Source organism: Lissotriton vulgaris, chromosome 2_1 (genome assembly GCF_964263255.1).
Source record: "Lissotriton vulgaris chromosome 2_1, aLisVul1.2, whole genome shotgun sequence".
NCBI classification, from domain to species: domain Eukaryota; kingdom Metazoa; phylum Chordata; class Amphibia; order Caudata; family Salamandridae; genus Lissotriton; species Lissotriton vulgaris.
In genome coordinates this window covers 1,302,929,793-1,302,957,234 of record NC_141687.1, presented here as the reverse complement: position 1 = coordinate 1,302,957,234, position 27,442 = coordinate 1,302,929,793, and the positions used below count along the sequence as shown (strand labels likewise).

At 45.0% G+C, this 27,442-nt stretch overlaps 1 protein-coding gene across 2 annotated transcripts in view; it reads right to left on the bottom strand.

Moving 5' to 3' along the window:
- Positions 1 to 27,442, bottom strand: part of MGAT5 (alpha-1,6-mannosylglycoprotein 6-beta-N-acetylglucosaminyltransferase) — a 752,885-nt gene that overhangs the window by 318,735 nt on the left and 406,708 nt on the right. For both annotated transcript variants that reach the window (XM_086957066.1, XM_086957067.1), the window contains exon 7: positions 22,117 to 22,278. In XM_086957066.1, coding sequence (XP_086813192.1) covers positions 22,117 to 22,278 — 162 coding nt within the window. The remainder of the gene's footprint in view (positions 1 to 22,116; positions 22,279 to 27,442) is intronic.

Sequence of the window (27,442 nt, the reverse complement as noted above, 5' to 3'; positions counted from 1 at the left end):
TCAACCTGCCTTGTTTGTTGCAGTACCACATGCCAATGGTGTTGTCCGTTAACACCTGCACTACTCTTCCTCGGACAGAGGGAAGGAATGCTTTTAGTGCAAGATGGATTGCCCAAAGATCCAAAAACTTGATGTGGAACTCTGACTCCGCCAGAGACCAGAGGCCTCTGATGGAGAGTCCCAGCGAATGCAGGAGGTCGGCCGTAGTCTGGAGGTGGGAGTCGAGTGCCTGGGGCAAGCCCGCCTTCAACAACCAGTCGTCGAGATAGGGAGAAGACTGGAACCCCAGATCTGCCCAGATGAGCTGCGACCACCGCAATCACTTTCGTGAACACCCAAGGGGCGCTGATAAGGACAAAGAGAAGCACGATAAACTGAAAGTACTTGTTGACAAAAGTAAACTGCAGGTAACCCTGTAGGCCGACATGACAGGATGTGAAAGCGTCCTGCAAGTCCTACGCTACCATCCAGTTTCCAGGGTCGAGGGCAGACCAGACCAGACTTGAGCCAGGGTCAACATTTTGAACTTCTCCTTCGGGAGGAAGCGGTTGATGTCCCCTGAGATCCTAGATAGGACGCATGCCCTTGTCCTTCTTGGGCATCAGAAAGTAGTGGTAATAGCACCCACAACCTACTTCTGGGGCAGGAACACACTCAATGGCTCCCTTGGCCAAGAGAGCCGTAACTTCCTGTTGGAGAAGGGCCAGGTGATCCCCTAACATGCGATGGTACTGGGGTGGCATGGCTGGATGGGTAGCCTCGCAGGGGAGGGAGTAGCCCCTTCAGACTATCTGCAAAACCCACCTGTCCGACGTAATGGTGCTCCATTGGAGGAGGTGATGGCGGATCCTGCCGCCCACTGGCTTTTGATGGCCCTGAAAGGTCGAACTAGGAGGGTTTGGAGGCTGCTGCAGAAGGGGTGGTGGTGGACTGGCCCGCCAGCTGGCCCCCAGAACCACATCGGTGGTTTGCACGTTCCCGCCCACGCTGAGGTTGAACAGCTTGCGCTGGCCTTTGGCTCTGAAAGGAACGTGTTGGGTCAACAGGCAGACCGTGCAGGGTACTTGGTGGAGAGGACCATGGACTTGCCTCGTCGCAGAACAGGTGACGGTCATCAAAAGACATGTCCATCAAAGTGCTCTGGACATCCCCAGAAAAGCCAGTGGATCTCAACCAGGCGTGACAGCGAAGCGCCACCGACGTTGAAATGGTCCTACCCAGTGAGTCAGCAGTGTCCAGTCCACTGCGGATGGTAAACGTTGCTGAGTCGCTTACCTCTGCAATAGAATGGGAGAATACAGCCCGGGCCTCCACCGGACACGGAGGCAGCACTTGTACAACCGTATCCCACATGCAGTGGGAATAACAGCCCAACAGTCATGCGGAGTTTACTGACCACAGCCCTAAGCGGGAGGAAGAAAAAAACTTCTTCACAAGCTGATCTAGCTTCTTGGATTCCATGTCCGGTGGTGATTAGTGAACGCGCTTTGGGATGTTAAGGATTGGACCACCAAGATCTTAGGGGAGGGATGTTGGGAGAGGAAAGTAGGGTCGCTGGGGCCGGGCTGTGGCGTCGGGCAACCAACCTATCCACAGAAGGTTGGTGCTGAGCAGGGGTTTTCCCAGCACCATGTGACTCTGGGCAATAGCTCGGTTGATCTTCTCAACGGCCCCCAGCGCCGCAATGCCTCGTGGTAGATATGCTCTTTACAAATACTGGATTTACATTTACATTTACTAACCTCCTGAGAGAGGTGCTTCAGCCGGCAGCGAGCTTTGCAGCGCCCCTGCTGCTGTTTAATGACGTCCTAAAAGACATCCTTTTTCAGGACCTCATTAAACAGCATCAGGGGCGCCGCAAAACTCACTGCCGGCTGAAGCACCTCTCTCAGGAGGTTAGTAAATGTAAATGTAAATCCAGTATTTGTAAAGCGCATATCTACCCGGAGGCATCGCGGCGCTGGGGGCCGTTGGGAAGATTAAGCGAGCTATTGCCCAGAGTCACATGGTGCTGGGCAAACGCCTGCCCAGCACCAACCTTGAGCCCCAGCGTCCAGTTTTCGTCGCCCTGGCAGCGACGCCACACCTCTTCCCCACAGTAGGTAGCTCGAGGTTTAAGAGCCTTGGCCACCCTACGCAATACCACTGCGTAAGACGCTCGCTACTTCGTAGCCACAGTAGGAGGAGACAACATGACAAGGTCTGGTGAGGTGTCTAGACCACTGGTATCCCCCAGTTCCTCTCTCCAGTCCCGGTCGTACTCCAACTGGTCAGTTAAAGGGTCACCAGACCCCTCCCAGTCTTCCTCAGCTTCCTCTGGCTGCCAAACTGGCTAAAAATGGGCAGGGTGGAATGCAGGCACAAAAGTACCTAACGGTGCCGGATCCGGCGTCGGTCGACAGCGGTCTAGCTTCGTATCTTCATCGAGTTGGTAGCCCAGATAGATGCCGGCTGGAGGTCCAGCCAGCTGCGGACGTGGTGCCGGTGGAATCGGCACTGGTGGAGGTGTAACGAGGTCGACAGGCACCGATCCAGATCCAGGCCTGGATCCAAGTGAGCCCTGCGATGCCAGGGCCAGAGCCGCCACCGTCGAAGGCCTAGGGCCCCCAGCCGAGGCCGCGGGGCCTGAAGGCCCAAAGATGGTATGCATCGCTTCGTAGAACTGACAAAGTTGGTCGGGGGTCGCTCCCGGTCACGGGAAGGGAGGGTAGGCCGGACTCGACCCGGTAGGCTCCGCACATGGAGCAGCGGGGGTGGCACCACCCGCCCCCTTCACCGCGTCAGCCGACGGGCAAGGGGAAGTCAAAGAGAAAAGATGCTTCTTAAACTTCTTCTTATGCTTCGACTTACCTGACCACGAGTGCGAAGACTTAGACAAGGTGTGATGATGGCTCCACGATCGGTCCATCGACCTCCCACGCGACCGGGACCTCGAACGACACAGAGCTGACCGAGGGCCTCGAGTAGCTTTCGGGACCGATCCCGCAAAGACTTCAGGGCCATGGTTCGGCAGTCTGAGCACGACTTGGGGTCATGGTTGCGCTCAAGGCAGTAGAGGCACAAGCGGTGCGGATCAGTCACCGACATCAGTCGGGTACAGGAACAGAGGCCTTAAAGACAGCCATCCCTCGTGCACCAGGAGTCTATGTTGGACTCAAAAACAAAGTCGACTAATGTCGCAAAAAAGTCAGACAAAAAGTGACTGGGGGTACCCTTCTCTCCGGATCTGTGCTTGCTGGCGCGAAAAAAGAAAAAACTGACAGCGCACGAGGACGTCATCTAAGTAGCTACCGCAACGTCATCCCGGCAACCATGACGCCAACGACAAACGCGGAGCCGACCGATGACACCTTTCGATGCACAGGGGTACTGCTGAGGAAAAACTTTCCAGATCCAGTCTGACGCCTGTGATTAATTCTAAGGTAAGGAATCTATAACTAACTGTTTCTTTCAGATATGTCAACTTCTTGATGTACCACATGAACATGATGTTTACATGGACCGTGTTTGTAAAAAGAAAAAAAGAAACTGGAACAACTGAGGCATACTGGATCTAGTTTAGGTAACTAGAATGCGGACCACTAGTTAGGCGGCACAAGTAATTACCAGTGGCTGAGATTAATTCAAGCATCACACCCATCACAGTTTTTTTTTACTTCTGTGCCATGCCCTAATTCCGACCCCAATGCAAAGATGTGAGAGAGGATCTGGCTTGGTAGTTTGAATTGAAATGATCCTACTGCTACTGGAGCATGATCAAAGCTAATTTGCATATGACTGGGTCTAATCTTAGGTAGCATAGTGGGGAAAAATATAATGAACTGGCAAGTGGCAGCGATTAAGTCAAGCATCCCACCTATCACTTTTTTGTTTACTTCTGTGCAATGCTCTAGCTAAGACACAGAGATGAAACCAGCTCTACCTACTAAAGGTTTATGGAAAGTAGAGGCAGTGCACCAATTGTTAATGACTGAGGCAAGCAGGAACTGCTACATATATACTGCATGGCAATGGCCTAAGTCTGACATTCTAGTCCTGCTACAAAAATTAGATTTACCTGTTCTCTGTATGAATCAAACATCAATGATGAACGTGATAACCCTCAGAGAGCCACATACACGTAACAGAAGTCAAGAATGAGTCCCTAGAACCACAGCTTGGGACTGCCTAATGGAAGTGAGCCAATACAGATGGTTGGCGTAACCTGGTTACCTCTAATAACTAGACAAGGAAATTTTCATGGTCTTGTATCGGCCAGAGACAACTAATATAAACACTGTTGTTAGAGTCTAGACATAAGCATTATGTTTGCAGACCAAAATATTGTTCTGCATCACCAGCAGTGTGGTCTGTGCCCCATGCAGTGGCCTCAACCCACACTGGAGACAGTGCAATAAATTAGAAGTTTCTCAGTTATCCAAAAGTTGACCAACCTCAAGTTTTTCAGGACCTTTTAATGGAAAAGTATTGGTTTGTAAAACAGCTACCCTTGCCACGCCCTTAGAACTAGCCACCCCCCCTCCCAGACGCTTAAAACTACAAGCCAGTGTTGACAAACAGCTACCCTTGAGGCGGAAGCCGGGGGTGTTGCTCCTTAACTTTTAAAATACTTCACAATTTGCACATTGTTGATATTGCTAACACTGTGTGTTCATTTTATTTAAACCTTTTAACTCTGTTGGTTATGGGCTTCTGAGGACATTTACCTGCACAGCGAAGCCAGCGCTGATGTAAGAAGGGCGATTTCTTAGCCGCCATCACCTCCCTCGAGACTCGAAGCCACGCCCCTTCGAACTAGCCACGCCCCCCCCCCCTCCTTCCCATAACTATGCACACCCCTCGGAGGCGCAGCGGACGAGCGCAGCGGACGCGCCCTCAGCACGCCGAAGACACGCCAAAGACTAGCCCGTCTGTGCTCGTCCGGGCCAGTACGGGACATGGGGCAATAGACTATGCTCCTCCCACCCAAAAAAGACTGGTAAGATCCCCTACAGAACTAAGAGCGCTACGCCCACTTAATAAAACGAGGTGCACTACTCTCAATCTCCACAAAACAGGAGTCACCTCCTGCAAAAACTGCAAACTTAGCACGACTATCTGCCAACCCTATCCTGACACTGCTAGAAGACACAGGAAATGCAAACAGCCTTGCAACGCTGAGGCACTAAAATGCGTGTTCTAAAGCACTAACTGCCGCTCACTTCCAAAACACAAACTGGACATCTTCAACCTCCTACTGGATGAAAACCCTAGCGCCCTCTTCCTGACTGAGACGTGGCTGCATGAGAGTGCGGGCCCAGACGTTGCTTCTGCCCTCCCCGCCAATTATGCAATCATTAGGATAGATCGCAACAAACAGTTAGGAGGTGGAATAGCAATCATTTTTAACAGAGACTTAAAATGTACGCTAGAACAAGTAGACATCCCTGATTGCGAAGCCGGCTTCTTTAAAATTTCTTCGAACCCGAACTTCACGATGTCAGGCTTATTGATATACCGGCCCCCAGGGAATTCTTCCCAATGGGCATCCAATTTAGCCAACTATATCACTCCTTACTACATCGCCTCAAAAAATATCTCACTTATTGGCGACTTAAACTTACATCTTGAGGACCCTTCCATTCCCTTTTGCTCTAATTTGTTAGAGGATCTGTGGGCCCTAAATTTGACCTTAGTCAATTCTGGACCGACACAAAGCGGGCCATCTGCTAGATCCCATTATCTCCAAAATAAACAAACTAAAATGGCAAAACACCAGTCCCATTTGTTGGTCTGACCACCATTTAATTAAATTCTGTATAAATCTCCCACCCACCTCCAATGGGCAATCTGACTTTCCAGCTACATCCAGGAAAAACTGGAAGCTACTGGACTTGCCAAAATTAAATGCAGCACTCCACGAAAACCCTCCCAGAAAGGGTCACAACATGGACAGTTTAGCGGAAGCTACTCACAAATGGCTCACCATTGTCTACCCTCCACCCATATCAAAGGGAACAGACACCGCCACCCTGCCCCTTGGTTCAATGACTTTCTAAAAACTGAAAAATCAAAATGCAAAGCACTTGAGAGTCAATGGCGCAAAGACTTCGCCCCTGACACAAAAAAGATCTACCATGAAGCCAGGAACCTATATCACACTGCCTGCGCAAAAGCAAGAGCCTCATTCGTTTCTAATACTATCATGGAAGCAACTAATAAGCCGAAAACCTTGTTCAATGTAGTCAAAGAACTAGCAGGTGCACAAACCACAGCCTCGGCTCCCCCACTGAATACTCAACAATGCCAAGATCTAGCTTGTTTCTTTACTGACAAAATCGAGAAAATTAGCAGGGACATTAACATCAATCATAATGAACCACCCTCTTCTCCCGACCTGGAATGTACTCCCGCCTGTGAAAACACCCTGGAAGCCTGGCCCCCCATCTCGGTGGATATACTGAAAACCACTATCAAAAACATCAAGTCCGGCTCCCCCAGGGATCCGATTCCGATTAAAATAATCAAACAACTGGACGATCGCTCCTTGGAAATCATCGCGGATACGCTTAACTCCTCGTTTGAACTTTCTACAGTTCCGACCCTCTGGAAAAATGCCATGATAACGCCACTGCTAAAAAAGCCCACAGCAAATCCAGAAAGTCCTGCCAACTACAGACCCATATCCTTGCTCCCTGCCTTCTCTAAATGCTTGGAGAGACACGTCCACTCGGTCCTACCCATCTTTACCAAAGAAAACTCGCTTTTACACCCCTCACAATCGGGTTTTCGGGCTGGTTTTTCGACTGAAATCACCCTTCTAGGGGTTACGGAGCACATCCGGAATCTCCTCGATAAAGGTCAGACGGTCGCGCTCGTACTTTTAGACCTGAGCGCGGCCTTTGACACCATATCCCACGAAACCCTCATCAAGGCGTTACACAGAAATGGTGCCCACGGAAAAGCGCTCGACTGGATCCGATCCTTCCTGGCAGAACGGTCCTTCCAAATAACGTCCTCACTGGCCTGCTCCAACACCTTCAAGGCCCCCCACGGCGTGCCACAGGGATCTATACTGAGTCCCCTGTTTTTTAACCTTTACCTCCGACCCCTAGCGGACTTAGCCGAAAAATCTGGACTTACCCTCATGACCTACGTCGACGATTCCCAAATTATTTTCTCCCTATCTGAATCCTGTCTGACATCCCCTTCTCTCCTCAAATCAGGACTCCAAAACATCCTTAATTGGATGAAAAGAAACCAATTAAAGCTCAACGGAGACAAGACAGAGATTCTTCTCTTAAGAAAACGTCAAGATCTTTGGAATCCTTCACACTGGCCAAACCAGATGGGCAACTTTCCTACCCCAGTAACTCAAGTTCGTGATCTAGGAGTCATCTTGGATAGCTCCCTCTCCATGAGCCAACAGGCCAACAAAGTTGTTGGCCTTTGCCTTACCATCATCAAATGGCTGAGGAAAATTATTTGGATGCTGCCCTCTTCTACGTAAAAGACCGTAGTCAATGCCCTCATTACATCACGGCTTGACTACGGCAACATTCTGTAGCTTGGCTCAAACAAAGTGGTAGTCAGTCGACTACAACTTGTACAGAACGCTGCAGTTCGACTACTGCACAAAATCCCCAAAAATACTGGAGTCTCGAGCTACCGTCGCGAACTCCACTGGGTCAGGATTGAAAGCAGAATCCGTTTCAAAGCCCTTAACTACATGTTCAGAATCAAGGCAGGTACTGCTCCCAAATACCTTCTAGCTTTGGCTCACCCCTATACTCCCAAGCGTAATCTTAGTTCGCAATCTGCTGCCAACTTCTGTGTATCAAGATTTAAACTGGCAAAAATGGGAGGCAGATCCTTTGCCCACCTTGGACTATCCCTCTGGAACACACTCCCTCCCTTCATTCGAAAGGAGGAAAATCATGTCAAGTTCAGAAAGCACGTTAAGACCTGGCTATTCGAACAATAACTTGAATAGCCAGAAATCTCTCTTGACATCCTTATGCTGTGTCTCGGCGCCGGGAAACCCTGTCTGGGTAGCTGTAGCGCCTTACAAATGGAAAAAATAAAATAAAAATAAATAAATTGGATCAAGATGTGTGTAATTGTTCAACTAACTCAATCTAAAAATTGAGGAATTGAGATTGTCTCATGAAATGGAACAATAGTGAAGTGCTTTGCCTACGCATCCTATGGCTTGTAAAGGAAATGAGTTATTCTCCATGCACTTCCTCCATTATTATTCGATTTAAAAAAATGTATCTCTCCATTGGCTGCAGCATGCTTAACAGGCTCAGCCAGGAGTATGCTGCTTATATGATAGGTATTTTTACTTTCAAACAGCCATGCTTTTAACTATACTAAAGTACATGGGTGTGGTGAACCTGTGTGTGTCCCCCTCTGCACCTGTATGGGATGAAAAAGTAAAGGACATTTGTCTTTCAACAAGCATCTAAAACATTATGGAAGTGTTCTGGGATTGGTCAACTTAGGTGAACATTTGGGGAAATTTATAAGTGCAAAATGTATATCTGCAGTTCAATAACTTGAACGTACATGAATGCATTGCTTTACTTCCATGCCATTTCATACCAGTATGGATTGGATTTATGTGGTAGAAACCTGCTCTTAGCGACAGGAAAGGTTCGATCCTGAATGCAAATGCCTAGCAAAATAAGTGAACTCCTGCAGGGTCGGATTTGGAGGGAGGGTACCCACAAAATTCATAGCGAGAAAAAACAGATAGCATGCCAACATGCTTTTTGATAGTCATTCATTCACACATGTAAAGTTACACAATGCAATTTAAACATGTGTAAATGCTTGCAGAAGTGCGTACTCCGAGAATGCTGCAAACATCGGAGATGGCCACAGGTCCTGAAATTGTTTAAAATGTATGTAAAATATGTAAATCTACTACAAACGTAAGTATAAACCTGTTGGTGCAGACTGCATGTTTTCCAGGCAGCCTCTGCTCCAGAAAATATCACTTGAAATATAAAATGTTATGTTGCATATAATTTGGAGAGTTTGATTTGATATACTATCAAAACTAGACGTGCATTGTACAGACAACCTCGGCCTAAAGAACCAGCTGTTAAATTACAGAGACCAAATATTCTTATAGCAGTTATGAAATATATTTTGCATGAGATCAGCTCCAGTGCACTCGAATGCCATACATATTTATCTCTAGAATCACCTGCAGTTCACACCTGGTGGTTACTCTGCTCTCCAGTTGCAATTTCAAAGGGCTGCTACAGAATACCCAGGATGGGAGTGAGGTGCCCTCTGGAGCCTGCCAAATGGGACATCTGTGATTACACAGTCTAAAATGTGGTCACACTTGCATTCCAGAAGTGCCTGGTATACATTTGTTTGTGGTATAGGAGAAAAATGAAAGAGAACAATTAGGCATATCTTGCACTGGGTTTGTGAACAAAGCATGGCAAAAGGATGTGCCTTGCACCCAGTCCTTACAGCCATCGTCAAATTCCAAAGTCCTTGCGCCCTGAGGACTCTGAAGCCAGAGCATGGTCATCAGTGTTTACACCTCGGAGCGTCATTATCTCTACAGAGTCTACAGTGAACTGCAGTGCCAAGAGTTATCCCTAGTGGGCTGTGAGCACAGTAGGAATGTGGAGAACGCATGTTCAAAAGCCCCATGCAGTACCCTAAACCTACTGAGCAGGAGTAAAATCAGTATCCACTGGCTCAGAGTATAAGGGGACTGGGGCACGAACCACATATTACAGGGTAAACTCTCTAGGTGGCACTACCCCAAGACACTTGGAGTTAGAGAGACTACGTATAAGACGTGGCTGAAAAGAATACACTAGCCCCAGAGCCCTCAGCGAGAGGCCCATGTCTCTATACTGGGGATTCTGCTTTAAGGTGGACTAGCATGCAGCAGTGTTTGAAAAGCACGACCAGTGGCTTCTGGAAGAAGCAAGGCTGTGCGTGCCTGCCAAGCATAGCAGCAGGCAGTGCTCACACTGGGGACAATTATTCAACTACATTGTAACAAAATGTTAAACTTCATCGACGTTATAGAGAAATGAGGCAAGGTCATAGAGTTGCGACGACACCCAGCTCATCCTCTCCCTCACCAAGGACCCACACACCGCCAAAACCAACCTCCACGAGGGAATGAATGCTGTCGCCGACTGGATGAGGAGCAGCCGTCTGAAGCTGAGCTCGGACAAGATGGAGGTCCTCATCCTCTGATCCACCTCCTCAGCCTGGGACGACTCCTGGTGGCCGACCACACTGGGAACAGCACCAACATCCACCGACCATGCACACAATTTAGGATTCATCCTCGACTTCTCCCTCTCCATGTCTAAGCAGGTCAACGCCGTCCCCTCCTGCTACAACACCCTCCACATGCTCCACAGGATCTACAAGTGGATCCAGACCGAAACAAGAACGGTGACCCAGGCCCTCATCAGCAGCAGACTGGACTACGGCAACGCACTCTCCGCAGGAATCCCAGCCAAACACCTACCACGACTACAACGCATCCAAAATGCCTCCGCCCGAATGATCGTCAACGTCTCCCGCCACAGCCACATCACCCCCACCTGAAATACCTACACTGGCTCACCGTCGACAAGAGGATCATCTTCAAGCTCCTCACCCACGCACACAAAGCACTCCACAACGCCGGACCAGCCTACCTGAACAGCAGACTCAGCTTCCACACCCCCACCCGCCAGCTCCTCTCCGCCAGCCTCGCCCTCGCCGCTGTCCCCCGCATCCAACGAATGACCCCCGGCGGCAGATCCTTCTCCTACCTCGCCTCCAAGACCTGGAACACCCTCCATACCCACATACGGCAGACTCAAGACATACTCACCTTCAGAAGACTCCTCAAGATCTGGCTCTTCGAGCTGTAGCAGCACCCACCCCCCCTCAGCGCCTTGGGTAAGTAGCGCGCGTTCTACAGGTACTCTGATTGATTGCGCCATACACGCCAAGAAGAATACACATGGTTGTCCGTGAGTATACTCCGTAAATCCACGGATGTACTCAGTTTTTCAGTGGAACTCATTTATATACATATGTACAGCCACATATTTATGAATATTGTAACTGTTTTGAATAACAGCTGCATTTCAGGCATCTTGGTCTATAATTGGATATTTTACTACTATTTGCCCTAACGAAGTCGATGGTGGACATGCCATAACGAAGAAAACACGTGTTGGCTAAAGGATTCGTCATGATTGCTGGATGCATGTGAAGGATCAAAATAAAGAACTACTGTTTACTTTGGACTTTAGGATAATGAACATTTTAATTCCTAGTGCCCAGGGGGCTATATAATAATTGACTGACGTTACGATGATCAGTGAGAACCCCAGTTATCGTTGGCTTTGCAATTTTCAACAGACACTTGAACTTCTAATGAAGTCACACAAAAGATCACTGTTGGTATCACATATGACATCAAGAACCGTGTTGCCAGGATAGGTGTTACATGAACGGCTACGCCTCTGCCCTGAAAATAGCTTGACAAAAATATACACCACATTGAAAATTATTTTTAGAAAAAGGCATTAATATACACGATACCAATCCTTATGGAGGTGTACTGTTCTAAAGATTTGGGCCATTTGTTTTTTCTGCTGCACAGCTGGTGACCTTCAGCACCAATCACACACAACAGAACGCTAACGGAGGTGGCTGTTGCTGATGCTCGGAATAGAAACGACAAAAGACACCGAGGCAGGAAAGTCAGATGCCAACGACAGTAATTGGCAATAAATGGCAGGAAAGCCTCACGTGTGTCACCAACAGTGTGATAAGGTCACACGTCTACACGAAGTATTCAAGTGCCACCTGACCCATTCAACAGTGTTATATGCCAGCACTAATTTCCATCCCCCGGCTCCGTTGTACTCGTGTGTTTGATGTAAAGGACAGTAGCAACCTTTCAGACCTGCTGACGTCAACACCGCGGAGCACGTCAAGACGCAGATTTTGAAGCTCCTAAAAAGCAATGTATTGGAGGCATGGCTTGTGCGTGAGGCAGGCCACGGCGCTTACGTTTGTGAAGGTAGCTAGCTGCAGGGGGTGGACTTGTTTTTCATCAACACACTTTCACTCACAGGTAACAGCCTCCCCTATCAAATAATGGGGCTCAGTAGATCTATTGAACACAGATGGGGAAAAAAAACAGCATAATCATATGCTACGACGGCTATTGCGAATTTGAAACCATGGGTATACCACACGGAGCTAATGCCCTGAATTCTGTGCCTGCTCAGCGAGCACAAGTTTAGGCCAAGCTAAAAATAATGACGAGAAGGACAGATGGAGGGAGGAAGAGAGAGCAAGCATTGATAAAGACAATAGGTCTCGCCTTGACAAGTGTGCAATTTGTGTATTTATTTGGAAAAATATACAAAAAAAAATTAGCACACATACAAAAGAATCTAAAAATAAAAGAGTATCGCAACAGGCCAGACACATCAACCCAGGCAAGGAAGTACACTTCTTTGTAGATGGCTGAGCACAAGTGATCAGGCAAAAAGTTGCCACTTACAGAGCAAAATAGTCAATGGATTAAGTTGGTTGATTCTAAAAAGTTGAAAGGTGCTGTGAGTGTGAGAGATAAAGTGTTTTTAGATGATAGAACCCGTTTCAATTGCTTCAATTGCAAAAAAGAGTACCATACGTTGGTAACAGTATATGAAAACAAGAGACTACTTTTCACAGATAGGCACCCATGGAGGTTTCATATTTACTTAGCGTGTAGCTCTCATTAGTGCAGCAGCACAGATACCGAAAGATGTGATGGGCCTACTGCACCACATTACAAGTGCTTTTGGTGCCTGACTAAAGATAGTGGGCAATTTACTAGCTTGTGTTAAGGTCCCTGGCACCAAGTATAAGCCTCATATATACTGGTAAGAACCAACAAGCATTTCCAATGCAATAGGACTCGCATTTGCGAGAGTTTAAGCTATTGGCATTGTAAATGACAATTCCTTTTATTTATCGGTTTTGATAATTAACACATAAATAAAAGACATTGTCAGAAGTAAAAGGGCCAGTCCACATGGGAGGGTACAAATGAAGACTAGGAGGTACTAAGGAGGGACTAACAGACTAACAACCCTATTAATGAATCAGAAGCCAGCATTTACGAAGGACAATGTTGCAAGCCAATGAAAAATATGGGCGGAGTGTGAGAGGCTTCAAGTCCATACTTTAATACAGCATGCTTCGCAGCGCATGCGTGGCCCAGGCTTTAACCTAAAAACCAGTCAAATATATATTGATGTCCTCTCCACCTCTTACTGAGGTGAACAGGCCACAGCCAATCAAGGAACAAAGGAGGATATTCTGCCTTGTAGGAGTAAAGGGGCAAGTGTTGACTGGAAAGGGGGTAGGGGGTCTCTGTAAACAGGGAAATGATTCTTGGTGGTTGATTGATGCATAATAATAATACACCTTCCAGGATTCTACTCTGTGGCTGTAAATAGATAAACTTTTTTCCTGTTGGTGGAGCACACATCCATTCTTAATGAGCATCAGTAATTTGTCTCTCTAAAGCCTAAACAGAAGGTTGAAGTCTAGATCGCTCAAATTTTCAAAAAACGTATACACAGTGGCAGGTATAACAAGAAAGCACTATTGTGCATTGTTAATATAAAACTCACGTAGAAGACAATACAAAGTACAAGCAAAATACATGTACGAATAAACTCGCTCTTCAAAAAAATCAGTAGCCTAAAGTTAACTAAAAAAAAAAAAAAAGCTCAACGTGTCTCTGAAAACCAATCATTTATGCATTCATGTTGATCCAGTAGTTTTTCTACTAATATTTTTTGGGTGGTAGCCGAAGGTAATTGACAAATACGTGCTAACTGGTTTAGGAATCCATCAATCAACGGAACAAAGGAGAAGGGTTTTGGCTCTATCCCAGGGCAGTTTTAGCCATTATTCTATCATCCTTCATGTTTTTCCTGACATCAAACAAATGGCTTGCAGAATCTGAGAGGTGATATTCTCTGGTAAACCACAAGGGCCCTATATTAATAATGCTCAGGAAAAGCAATCAATCAGGGGACTTATAAGTGAACTACTCTACTGTGTGAGGGTTTCAAAGCTATTTGTTTTTATAGGACTGTAAGACCCTTGTTTACCACAGTATTAGCCTTAGCAAAAAAACTGTCCAGAGTACCTGTAACCATGGTGGCCGCCTTGCTTCTTGTTTCCCTAGTTGTCATGTCGACCAAGCCGTTCTTCAGGGTAACCACACAAAGATTTGGAATTAAGGTATCCTGCTGAGCAAAAACTTAGGGCGGTGGCCTGGTCCGGTCTCTACCGTCCTTTAACGGCCTCAAACGGCCCGCCCTTTGACCGGGCTTCGCACGGGCGCGTCACGCAGGGCGCGTTATTGGGTTTCTTATATGGTGATACGGGGAGTGATGGGGGCGGGAAGAGTCCCAGGTGCGCTCGATCTCCTTCGCACACTAGCTCCTGGGACTCGCAGTCCCGCTCCCTCGCTTCTCACCAAAGCAGCCCGCCTTCCTTGGGCTGAAGTCACCTCCAATCTGGGTACAATTTCCTCTAGACCACTATTCACCGTGGAGTCCGCAAAGTCCCACAAGCGGCTGCGAGCGGCACCACAAGCACAGGGGGGGGTCTGCAGTTCCGTTCAGCTGTCGAAGAGCCAGGTCTTCAGAACCTTCCTGAAGGTGTTCAGGGAAGGAGCACGTCTGATGACGGTCTGGGGCTCGTTCTAGTCTTTGCCGCAATGCAGGAGAAGGATCTTCCTCCTGCTCTGGCTCTATAGATGCGTGGGGTTTCGGCGAGGAAGAGGTTGATGGAACGGAGGTTTCTTTTGGGTATGTGGAGGGCGATTCTGTCTTTGAGTTATTGGGGGCCGGTGTTGTGTAGGCATTTGTAGGTTTGGGTGAGTATCTTGAAAGTGACTTATTTTGACAGGGAACCAGTGGAGCTTGCGTAGGTGTTGACTGATGTGTTCATGTTGAGGGATACCTAGGACGAGTTTGGCAGCGGTGTTCTGTATTGTCTGATATCAGCGTAGAGGGTGTTTCCGTAGTCCAACCTGCTGGTAATGAGTGTGTGAGTGGCTGCCTTCCTTGCCTCGGGTGGGGGGGGGATCCATCTGAAGGTCTTACAGAGAATACGGAGGGTGTTGAAACAGCTGGAGGCGACGGTGTTAACCTGTCGGTGCATGGAGAGCAGGGGTGTGGAATTTAATAAAATATCTACTGGTCCATGGGGCAGTTTGCTTCATAAATCTACTTGTCCTGTAACAAACTCTGCTTGTCCCTTTAGTGCCATGTAATGCAGTGACAAATTATTGCAGCAATCTCATTATAGAAGAGCTCCGAAATTGCCTCTCTGATTATGCCAGGGCTCCTTCATAGTAGGGTTTGAATACTAGCAATTCTCTTATGCTGCCACGTTTAAGCAGATCTACATACTAGCGCTGAAGGTAAGCATCAGTTCCACGGTTGGAATGTCCTTTTGAGTCTGTGCAAACCTACTAATTTGCATGTTTTAAGGGTTTTCACCAACTCTTCTCTAATCTTTTCCCATACTGAGAAAGGTTGGAAATTTACTCCGGACAATGGCAGACATAAATCCTCTTCCAGGGTTGGAACAAAAAAAATGGTTGGAGGGAAAGTGAACTTGCAAACACTCATATTGTCGCATGAGCAAATCTACACCTGCATATTAGCTCATGCTAAAATGCGGTTCACATATATTTTTTAGGAGTACTATTTCTTTACCTACTTCTGTAAAGTCTTGGGAATTCATGAAAGTCGTATAGCTGCACTTAATGCAAGGACATGAGTGCACTTTTGAGACTTTATTTAATAATTGGGCCCCTGATTAGGTCTGGCATTAACCATGACGTTTTGTGTTTATTGTTCAAACAACCAAAGAGTGTAAATCAATAAATGTATAAAAGCACAAAAGGAGAGAAGATGAATATGCAAATCTTATTAGATTTGTATAGGAAGCTCTCACTCACCACCCTGGTTGGTGCCATGCTTCATCATTGGGCCCACCGGGAGAAGCCAAATGCCTCCCCGGTGTGCTACCACGCAAGGTTACTGCGGAGCTGGTTATTTGTGAAGGTTATGTGAATGTGAAAAAAGTTAAAAATGACCAGATTCAGCATTTCCACTGTAACTACTTAAACAACGCCTCATCCACCGACCCACCTCCATGAGGTCCGGTTAAGAGGCTACACGCAGGTATCGAGCGGGTGCCAGGTGTTGCGGGCGTGAGTTTCACTCCTCTCCTTCGGCAGCTAAGTATTCTCAATGCCTTGAGCATCTTTTACAACGCTTACTCAAACTGCTTTATTTGTCGTCCTTCCTCCAACAGGGTGTGCCATTTTCGCCTCCACCCCCCTCCCGAGACCGATGAGGCGTGGATCTTTTACTTTGCAAGTGAGAATCTTTTTAATGTGTTAATATCCATAACGATTGTGCAGGGTCATATCTTCGTCACCTTTATCCACTGGCCCCACATTTTGGCCCATTGATCTCTGACCAACACGAGTATCGGTATAACGCCCGAACAGGCGTGGAGGGCCACTTTTTCGCCATTTTTTCTTGCATTGTGCATGTATTGTCACTGGTCCTCCTCTTCAAGGCCAGTGCACCTACCACTATAAAATACTAATATGGTATTATGGTCATTATTTGGAAACCACCTATTTAGTGGTTAGTTACAAGCACATCTTTCAGAGAATGGATTTTTCACAAACCAGCGTGATAGATCGAACTAATTACGTGTTTTGTCTTTCTATATGTCTGTGTGTCAATTGCTCTTTTTCAGACTATACAGGTTCCTCACAACTTGTTGGTTTGTTCTTTTTGCACCTTTTGTTCTACACCAATTTTTAACTTTCACGTCCTCTGGTTAGGGTGGGCCTTAGCGTGCCCATACCGCCGAGGTACACTCCCCATGGTCCTGACGAATGCCCAGTAAATAGCACATCAAGGGCAGAAACATGTTGACCCCACTTTAAGTGGAGATAGGAAACTACCAAATCAATTGTTTGGCTAACACATCGCTTTTAATATGTCAGATTGGCCACAGAATAAAGTTTTTATGTGAGACACAATCTGGACATTTTTACCTTTTTTCACATTCACATAACCTTCACAAATAACCAGCTCCGCAGTAACCTGGCGTGGTAGCACACCAGGGAGGCATTCGGCTTCTCCCAATGGGCCCAATGATGAAGCATGTCACCAACCAGGGTGGTGAGTGAAGGCTTCCTACACAAATCTAATAAGATTTGCATATTCATCTTCTCTCCTTTTGTGCTTTTATAACATTTATTGATTTACACTCTTTCGTGGTTTGAACTATACCTACCTGGGGGACTGAGAATGTACTCCTCCCTCCCTCTCTCGTTGATAAGATGTTTTGGGTTTATTAAAATTATGTCGGCCAGCTACACTGTGAGTGACAGCATTCGGTTCTTTCACAAGGAGCATAATCGGCACAGTCGTTTTGTTCAGTGCCAGGAACTACTGTGGCAATTGGGCTTTTTGAGACCAAAACAGTTTTTGCTTTTGCCAATGTTTGTTATAATGAGGAGGTCCTGGCAGCTCCCACACCAATAAGGTTTTACAAAAAACATGTCAAAACAAGTCACGCATTGACAAAACCAAAAGGCTGAGCAACAATTTCAGACCTATTGGCTTTACCAATGCTTGTTTATTTGTATGTTTGCCATAATCTTATTAAAACTGGTTACCCTGATTTTCCATTCTGAATATTTTTTGGAAACACTAGCACACATCAACACATTTTACTGAATGATGCTGCAGGAAAACGGTACCTAAAATGTTACAGTAGTTTAGCGAAATGTTTTTGCATTTTTTGTGTACATTTTATTTTGAAAGCAAAGAATAATTAATCTTGCTTTCAAGCTTTTGCATATATTTGCATAGAATCAGAGAGCATTTTGGGAGCAGTGTGAATAGCTTCATATTGCTAAATATTGAAAACATGTGTACACATTTTTATGCTGGACCCACTATCAGTAGTACAGTCTGAGCTTACAACATGTACTTAGGTCGCTCACCCTAATAATAAAGGTTTTGCATTAATGAACCATAAATACAAGTTTGAACAGCATTAACACATGGACACAAATATTACCTTAACTGCAGGCAAAGCCTTTCCCTGATCCTCATTGTGGTACTGTAAACTGGCAGTCAAAGGGTTTGTGATGTAGGGGGTTGGGCCTACTTGTCCCAAGGACAAAATACACATGGAAACTTGTTGCCCTTGACCCCAAACAACATGTCCGGGGGCGTCAGGCTTTAGGAATTCCACATTCCTGGAGAGGGAGGAGTCGAGAATGATGCAGAGGTTTTTGGCTAGGTCGATGGGGGTCGGGGCTGCCGAGGGCGGTGGGCCACTATGTGTTGTTCCATGTCGATGGGGGTTTCCGAAAACGTGAACTTCTGTCTTCTCGGAGTTCAGTTTTAGGCAGCTGTTGCTCATCCAGGTCAGGACATCCTGAATTCCTTCCTGGAAGTTGTCTGGTGGAGTCTTTGGTGAGGGAGAGGATGAGCTCGGTGTCATCGGCGTAGGAGACTATGCTGAGGCCGTACTGTCGAACAATGGTGGCGAGGGGAGCCATGTAGTTGTTGAAGAGGGTTGGGCTTAGTGATGATCCCTGTGGGACTCCGCAGTTGATTTCCGGGAGTTCGGAGAGGAAGGGTGGTAGTCTGACCATTGGGCTTCTGCAGGTGAGAAACAATCAGATTCAGTCAAGGGCAGTTCCTTGTATGCCGGCGTTGTGTAGTCTGGCTGCGAGTGTGCAGTGGGAGAAGGTATTGAACGCTGGTGATAGGTCGAGTAGAATCAGGGCTGCGGTGTGGCCTTGGCCGATGAGGGTGCGGATGTCGTCGGTAGTGGCAAGTAGGGTGGTCTCGGTGCTGTGGTTGCTGCGGAATCCGGATTGAGAAGGATCGAGGATGGTGTTGTCTTATATGAACTTCGTCAGTTCTGTATTGACTGCTTTCTCTGCGACTTTTGCTGCAAAGGGGAGGAGCAAGATGGGCCGGTGTTTTTTGAGGTCTCTCGGGTCTGCTGAGGGCTTATTGAGCAGGGGTCTGACTTCTGCCCGTTTCCAGTCATCGGGGAAGGAGCCTCTCTCGAGGATGGTGTTGATGGTGCGTTGTAGTATGGGTGCGATGGCGGTGGCAGCTCTGTGATATATGTGTGGAGGGCAGGGGGCTGTAGGGGGCTCCGGAGTCGATGCTTTTTATGGTCGCGGCAGTCTGTCCGGTTGTGATCAGTGTCCAGGCGGAAATGGTGGGCTGGCTGCGGGGCTAGGCGCATGGTTGTTGAAGTTGTCGTAGAGGTTCTTTATCTTCAGGTGGAAGTAAGATCAGAGTTTGCCGCAGAGGCCCTGGGAGGGGGGTGATGTCCGTGGCTTCACTGCGGGGCTTGGTGAATTCCTGGATGACGCTGAAAATAGGTCAGTTATTCCCCCCTCCTAAAAGAGTTATCTCTACAGAGGGTACGAGTAACTCTCTGGTTAGGAAAAGTCCAACCCAATATGAGTTGGATACGGAGGGCCAACGCAAGTTGCTACACTGAATGTATTGCTAATTTACATGCATTACTGCAAAAAAGGTGTCTTTAACAAAAGAAAATAATCTGAATAACTAAACTGGATTTGATGCATTTCTCAAAATCGAAATTAGCTCGCCTGACAAACATTTCGATTTACTGCCAAAATGTTAGCAACTAGGCTTTGCAAAAAAAACTGACAACAAATTATAATTAAAGCAGATAGGTCAATAGCATGAATCTTTAAAAGAAGTCTTAAATCGGAGTGGTGGCAAATGGATCCCCTGGCTTCGCCATGTAAAATTCTGGTGCAGTGCGCTGGGGTTGATTCATCTGTGGGAATTTACGGAATGATTAGTAAGAATGATTCTGTCATTGTGAAAGCTAAGTACTGGGCTCTTGTAGAAGAACGGTATGTGTCTAATAGATCAGAGGGCCATCTGCCCACTTAGTTTTTAAATATCAAACCCTTACCTGAGTTTGAGCCTTTCTACGACCAGATCTCATCTCCTATGGCAAAAAGTCTCTATGTGAGATTTAGATTTGGCTGTTTACCCTTACGGTCATTTAATGTATGGGTTCCAAACATAGATACAAGTGCATGTATAGCTTGTGGTTACGCTCAGGAGACCGTAGAACACATCCTCTTTTTCTGTAATGTATATCATTACCATCATAAAAATTGGATCTGTCCCATATATTATATATTGGGAATTAGACAATATAAGGTAGCTCTAAAATATGATCCCACACCACTTATTGTTTTTGCTGTAAGCAGATTTCTGTTGAATGTATGGTACAGGTGCCTGAAGTTATCCCAGGCTGTTTGCGAGGTCTCAGCCTTAACTGAATTGTAAGTGTAGCCATGATTTGTTTTAATAATTTGTCAACCGAGGAACTCTTATAGAGGAATGCTGTTGACCTGAGACACACTGCACTTTATGACTATGAGTTGTAGTTATTTGAAGATAACTAATTATTATGATAACTGATGGTTACTGAGGCACTTACTATTTATAGATTTGATAATATAAAATTGATAGGTTTTTATTTATGGATATTTTATACTGTTCAAGTGATTGCACAAAATCGGAACATTTAGCGATGTCACTGAAGAGCAGACCTTAGATGTATATTAATTAGAAGAAACTAATTCATTATTGCCAATCTTGATGAATCATGTTTGAGCAGGTCTGAAATATGAAAACGAAAATCATATTGCATATACTGGACAATCATTTGATATTGCTTAAAGCAATCTTATTGTATTACTGTATATATTAATGGCGTTTTAATTTGAACATAAAAAACATGTTTTTTTATATGTTTTTAACCTCTTCAGTGCTCTGGACGGCCCCTGGCCGTCCGACATCACGGTGGGCGTGTGCTAAGGAAACCCGCCCACTTATTAATTCTCTCGCACAGCGGGAAAATTTGCGCACCGCCGAAGGGGTTAATGCATTTATTACTGTGCACTTTAATGTTCTTTAGACCGAATAAAGTTAAATTGAATTGAAAATTGAAATTAAAGCAGTATCACATCCAGTACAACAGTAACGTCCAAAGAAAACCACAAATAAAAGTACTGCTACACAGCGCGCAAATACACTAGTTGAATGAGTCAGGCAACAGGTAATTTGACATTCTGGTACAACATCTGCAAAGGTGCAGCTACCAAATATCACTTGTGGAAATCTTCGTAATGCAAGACTTGTCGGAAAATACTGGCTTTGGACATTTCATTTTGAAGAAGTACAACAGAGACCTACCGCACCACCCATAACACCTACGAGAGCCTGTACAATTACCATCTATGACCCCCATTCAGATGTACAGCAACACAGAAACAAAAAACAAACACCGCGCGCCTTCACCAACGAACCACCCACTGCCACTGTCTCCAAAAAGGAAAACGTTAAAAAACACAGTGCAAAGTAAATTTATCAAACAACTCAAACATTGCTGTAATCCATCCACAACACACAACCACACTCCTAGAATGCGACCACAAGGTATGGGCCACAGTCCATAATCCAGTATGGCCTCTCATGCCCTGAGGAACCAAGCAGCTGGTCCAAGGGACTGGACAAAGGCCACTGCACATAGTCCGCAACCAAACAGGCACAAAAAGCTGAAAGTTCTGTGGAAGGTCTGTGGAAACAGAAACAAGGCTGCTGCACAGTGACCTACAGAGCACCCAAGTAGAGCCTTCGCACACTCAATCCAAACATCAGGCCCCGTGCATCCCAAACCCAAGCAAAAAAAACTAACAAGACTACCACAAAGGACACATCTCCCTGATCCACAAGCCTCATAAAATGTTGTGCGCCTTCCAATTTTTTTGCCCTAATTTATGTACAAGTATCCCTGTACCTTTCTTCAAACGCTTATTGTTGTGTCAAAAAACAAATCATCTCTTGTTCCGCGGGAGCAGTGTACGAGGGGGCCCCACTTGCAATAAGGTAATTGCATTTACTTTAGTTATACAAAGATTCATAATAAAAGTAACCGAGTGTAGCCAACCTTTTTTCTTTTTCTCTTGTCAAGGCTTTGCTTTTCTGCTAGTGACTTAATTGCTTCAATCCATGTTGTGTCCATTCTTTTTATCCGCAGCATCATCCATCGGAATTCTTCACGTCTTGACATTACTTGGTACAACTGCTCAAAACTGGAACGAATCTCCGCCTGCAATCATCAGAAAGGAAAAGGTATAATAAATTGGCCAATATAGATGTCTACGCAGTGCCAATTGCAAACTGTTTTTAAAGGGGAACTTAAAAAAATACAAATACAAATATAATTCCTGATCTCCTCCTAAGTACCACATACCTCCAAGACGTTTATTAATTTTTATGGTGTCGGTTGAGGAGGTTGTTACCACTGAAGATGGCCAAGAACGACTTCTACTCGATGCCATCTTCTTCCTTCAGTATCTCGGACTCATCTCCAGTCACATCACTTCAGATGCTGGAGATATGGCAGAGCTCACTGGAGAGGACTCGCTCTCCTCACCGGGGCTACTTTGCAAGCGCATGGCCAAAAGTTGTCCGACTCTTTCTTTAAGGGCCTGGATATCAAATGTAGGCCTGACAAGCCCTTCTAACCCAGGACGAGGCCGACTTCAGTATTGAGAAGGCGAGCTGAATGAGGGAGCTAAACAGTATGGCAATGCTTCGGAAAGTAATACTATTTGTCACGGATGTAGAACTGAAAGGTTTTACAAAGAAATTTTCCTAAAAAAAAGGACATTATCTTCCAACATTAAATATGAATATTAAAACTTAATTGAACACTCAAAAAGACAAACGAAAGTTGTTGGAGTATCAAACGTGACACAATAGAGATGTCTGCATGAGAGGCATCTGATGTGCCTCCAATTTACCAGATGCCTAATGATGGCAGCGCAGTAGAAAACTGTACTATGCACATTCATGCACCATGTACCAGGCACAAGGTGCATGGTTGGGGGGGGGGATGGGGGGCACTAAGAAGGGCCTACGAGGGGCCCTGCTTGGGGCTCTCAAAATCCCTTTACGTCTGTCTTTTCATGCCAGTTGGACTGCCATGAACAGGCATTCATATGGTACCTAAGGCCCTGTAAGAGACACAGAGAAAGTAGAGAACATGAAACTCCACACATTATCTCGGCAGAGGTGTATACAGCTCAACGTTAGTTTGAAAATGTACTGTAAACATGCCTGTGATAATGTAGTGGGGGGAAGAGGAGGCAGTATTGCTATAAATGTTCTAAAGACATTTTAAGTGTATCTCCTGTATAATGGACTCTGCTACTATAACCACTGTTTGCGTATTTTGCATTCAACGGATGTTATCGTCGAACGGGTTACGCTTTGTTTTTTCAGAATATAATTAAAATTATCTGGAGAAACTATTTAGATTACCTCTATTTAGGGTGCCTTTGATAAGATGAACATAAGGCATTGGAGGTAGTGGGATGTTAATTTTCCCCACATCTCTTCATCAATATGTGTCAGCGAGGCAATCAAGCCACACTGGGTCAGTGGACACTTTTAGGACTTACAGATCCCTAAGCTATCCTTCTCCACCTATAATTAAATATAGTGGAGCTGTACAAGACAAAACATTAAGCCCTATCGTACTTTATTTATTGTTCCAAGAATTGCCTTGCAATATAACCAAAAGGTGCATTTTACAATATCTGTTATAAAATGGTACACACAAAATAAGGTTAAAACTACTCTATTACCCAGAAGAAGCTCACATAATCCCTCAATCAACAGTTTTAGCCCTATATCATTAGTATTAGGAAAGATGATGACCAATACTGACCCAATACAATAATGTTGATAGAGCAGGAAAATATAGCTTTAAATAAGTGTCCTAATTTGCGAAACTTATTAACATGAGACTACTTAAAGAATGAAATAAATGAAAACTTACCCTTATTTAAGCGTGCAAATCAACATGTGGCATGATTTTTATTGTGGGGGGGGGGGGGGGGTGAGCGCTCATTTCTATCGTAATTACACTGTAGAGTAAAACTAAGCCTCATTTATTTCTCTACCCCTTTGTTTCCTTTAACTTTTAACTTTTTTAACTTCTTAAATAAATTAATGCTTTTAGCATATGCTAAACTGTGCTGTATTAGATAAATAATTCAAGTTCGATTTTATTAGACGTCATCTTTTTAGAGTGTGCGGAGTTAAAAAATGTATTTTCTTTCTTTCCTAAGCTATATGTTCTCATTGTATTTAGTTAGAATTTTGCTGCCACATTCACTATACTGAATACTAAGCATTATATTAAAACAATGGTGCCTACATGCAAACGTGGATCTCATGACTTAATTCAGTAAACTTACAACTAGAATGCTTCTGCTTTACAATAGTTAATTGTCATGCAATGTAGTTTGAATAGCTAATACTTTAGACTGCAGGGTTCTGGTGGGAACTCCGAGTGAATCTAACGCACATGAATGTTAGCAACTAAGTAGACATTCTGTAGATAATACCTTGCACACTTCCTATTTTTACCTGGAGAAAGAAGTAGCAGACCAATGGATGATCCTTTTTCATTGGTTCGAGATGACCCAACACCGGGGTGGATGGAAGCATATGTTTTTGTGTTTAATATAAGTATTCCTAGTTAAATTTACAATACCTTCTTCCTTACACCACGCCAAAGAGCTTTATGCTGCCCAGACTGATCCAGGCTATTTGTTCTGTGAACATCCTTTTCCTTAGCCTTTTGTCCTATTCACAGTGAGGTACTGCGGACGTCGATTTCGGACACTATGTGAGAGTCTAATTTCTTTAATGGTTATAACTACGTCTGTGACTACTTTTCTATCTTAACTTTGAACAGTTGCTACTGTTGTGATTTGCTGGTGCTGTTTGAGAAAGGAAACTAGGACACGCTTCCAGAACTACTTTTCATGAGAATTTCAAGTACAATCAGATTCTATTTCAATTCTCCTTTAAATCTTGCTCTTTTATGAAAGGACCCTTTATGGGTTCCGGTAGGCTAGGATCTGCAAGAGTTGAATCGGAACGTAGCTAATAGTTCCTTTATGTAACAGGCTGTAATTTTCTTGATTGACTCACCATCATTTTCTTGATATTTTTGTAAACGGGTTTAGCTAATTTCTAATTTGAATTAAGATACTAAAACAAAACTCTTAACGACAAATAAGGTTTTCATACTAAATTAAATCTCTCATTATTGACAAAACATAAGAAATGGTGTCTATTGAGTTGTTGTTGATTTATGCTCTATTCTAAAACGTTGGCAAAGATCCAGTCAACCTTAAGAACAACAAGGCGTGGAGTTGGAGACCACCTTCGTAGGTCACGGGTTGAACTGATTTAAATAAAAAGTAACCCATAACAATGATTGCATCGTATTGAAACATGGTAAGTAACATGGGTTCTGGAAATTTGCAAATATATTTGCACTTTACTAGGTTCCTCTGTAACAGTGGTACAGAGGATTGGACATGGCATGAAACTAGTAGGGAAAAATGTACATGCAAATCACCTTCAACAGATATTCCAGATACCAAGCTGATGGTACACAGACAAAGTTTAGGTGATCTTTATTTGGTTTACTTATAAGAGCTTATTTACCTCCCCAAGATATACTAATCTAGAACAGATGCCAGGATGCAAAATCCATCTTCATGGAATAAGAGAACAGACCCCCCTCACAACAGTGTGCAACAACTCCATGACACATTATCAATATATGTACTCCATAGAGATTCCTGTATGGTATGCCTACAGAGTGCCAATTCAAAATGCCCATAAAAACCTGCCAGCTCTGCCCTCTCCCATCAACAGCGATTGTAGGGAGATATTTGGCAATGGCTGACAAAGTAATATTTCGAGTGACATTTGTTCTACGATTCTGAGCTGGTGCTTGGAATTCAGAAGTTTACCAGAGGAATCTATGAAGATCACCACAAACTCATCAGAGAAAATTAGCATACCTTTGACATCTGGAAGTGCAAGGCAAAAATCCCACAATACAGGGTTAGAGACGAGTATCTAGAAAATTATCCAGCTATGTGCCTCTAAATAAATTGAATAATAATAGATGGCTAAAAGTAAAGGGATTAGCTCCAAATTAAAGTCGGCAAGGTGACATGTCGACCTTTACCTTTAGTGTATTAATGAAGTACATTTCTAAATCGTCAAAAAATTGAACATAGCATATCACAAACTGGTCTCAAACAGAAATATAATACCAGTCTGGCTCCAAACTAGGAAGAAATGCCTGGTACATGCTACATAATTTTAATAAGCATTTGCAATGCAATAGGTCTCGCATTCGCGAGAGTTAGAGCTATTGGGATTGTAAATGACAATGTCTTTAATCTATGTGTTTTGGTATGGAGTGGATGTATGTGATTTGAAGTGGAATTATGAGGGTTGAATTGGAATTGTTAGCTGTGGAATTGTGTGGGATGGTATGTGGTATGAAGAATATTTGTGTAGTGGGATTATGTGACATGGTGAATAGATAGGGGTGAGAGCTGCACAGAATAGATAAAAAGTAAGATAGAGAGGGATAGGAAGTTTGTGCACAAAGTGGTGAATAAAGTCTAGATAGAGGAGGTTCTCAGGTGGTGGTTAGTGATACGGAGGTGGTGCTGAGTGATGCTGAGGTGCTGGAAAGAGAAGGCGAGTTCAGCATGCCCTCCTGGTTTGGCCAGGAGATCTGCCAGATGTCGGTGAGCTTGGCTACTTTTCCCTTTGGTTATTAAGAAGAAAATCCTTAATGCTCCTGGCGATTATACTTCTGAGTGTCTATGAGCTACTCAAAACCTGCTTCATCAAAGATGAACTCTTAACACGATAATATAAACAAGCAGCGAGCCATCAGTGAATATGTTTTAGACTAAGGATCTGCATTCTCCAGGCTGCGTTCAATGGGCTGCATCCACTCTTTCCTCAGTGCTGCTGTTCCACCAGGCAGGATAAAAGGCAGAATTTCATGTGAAAATGTGGTCGTTTAGGTTCCGAGTGATGTAGGACACGAAAGGGAAAGATGGGAAGCCATTGCACTGGAAGGAGCCAAGCCACACACTAGTAGCATAAAACACAAAGGAATCCGGCAGATGATCTCTATGTGCAGTGTTTGCTAATAGAGCACAGCAGAAGCAGGGGCAAGCGAAAACTCAATGTACAAGCCCATTTCCAATTCTTCTGAAAACATGCCATAAACAACACAAGTGAGGAGGGTGGGAAAGACTTCGGAGAGCTGTGGGGATGTTGAATAAAATCACGAGGAGTGGGAGGATGGTGTGGGAGGGGCTGTACACTGTAGACCCTGGAGCTTGGGAAAATGAGAGAGCCCCTGCACACCC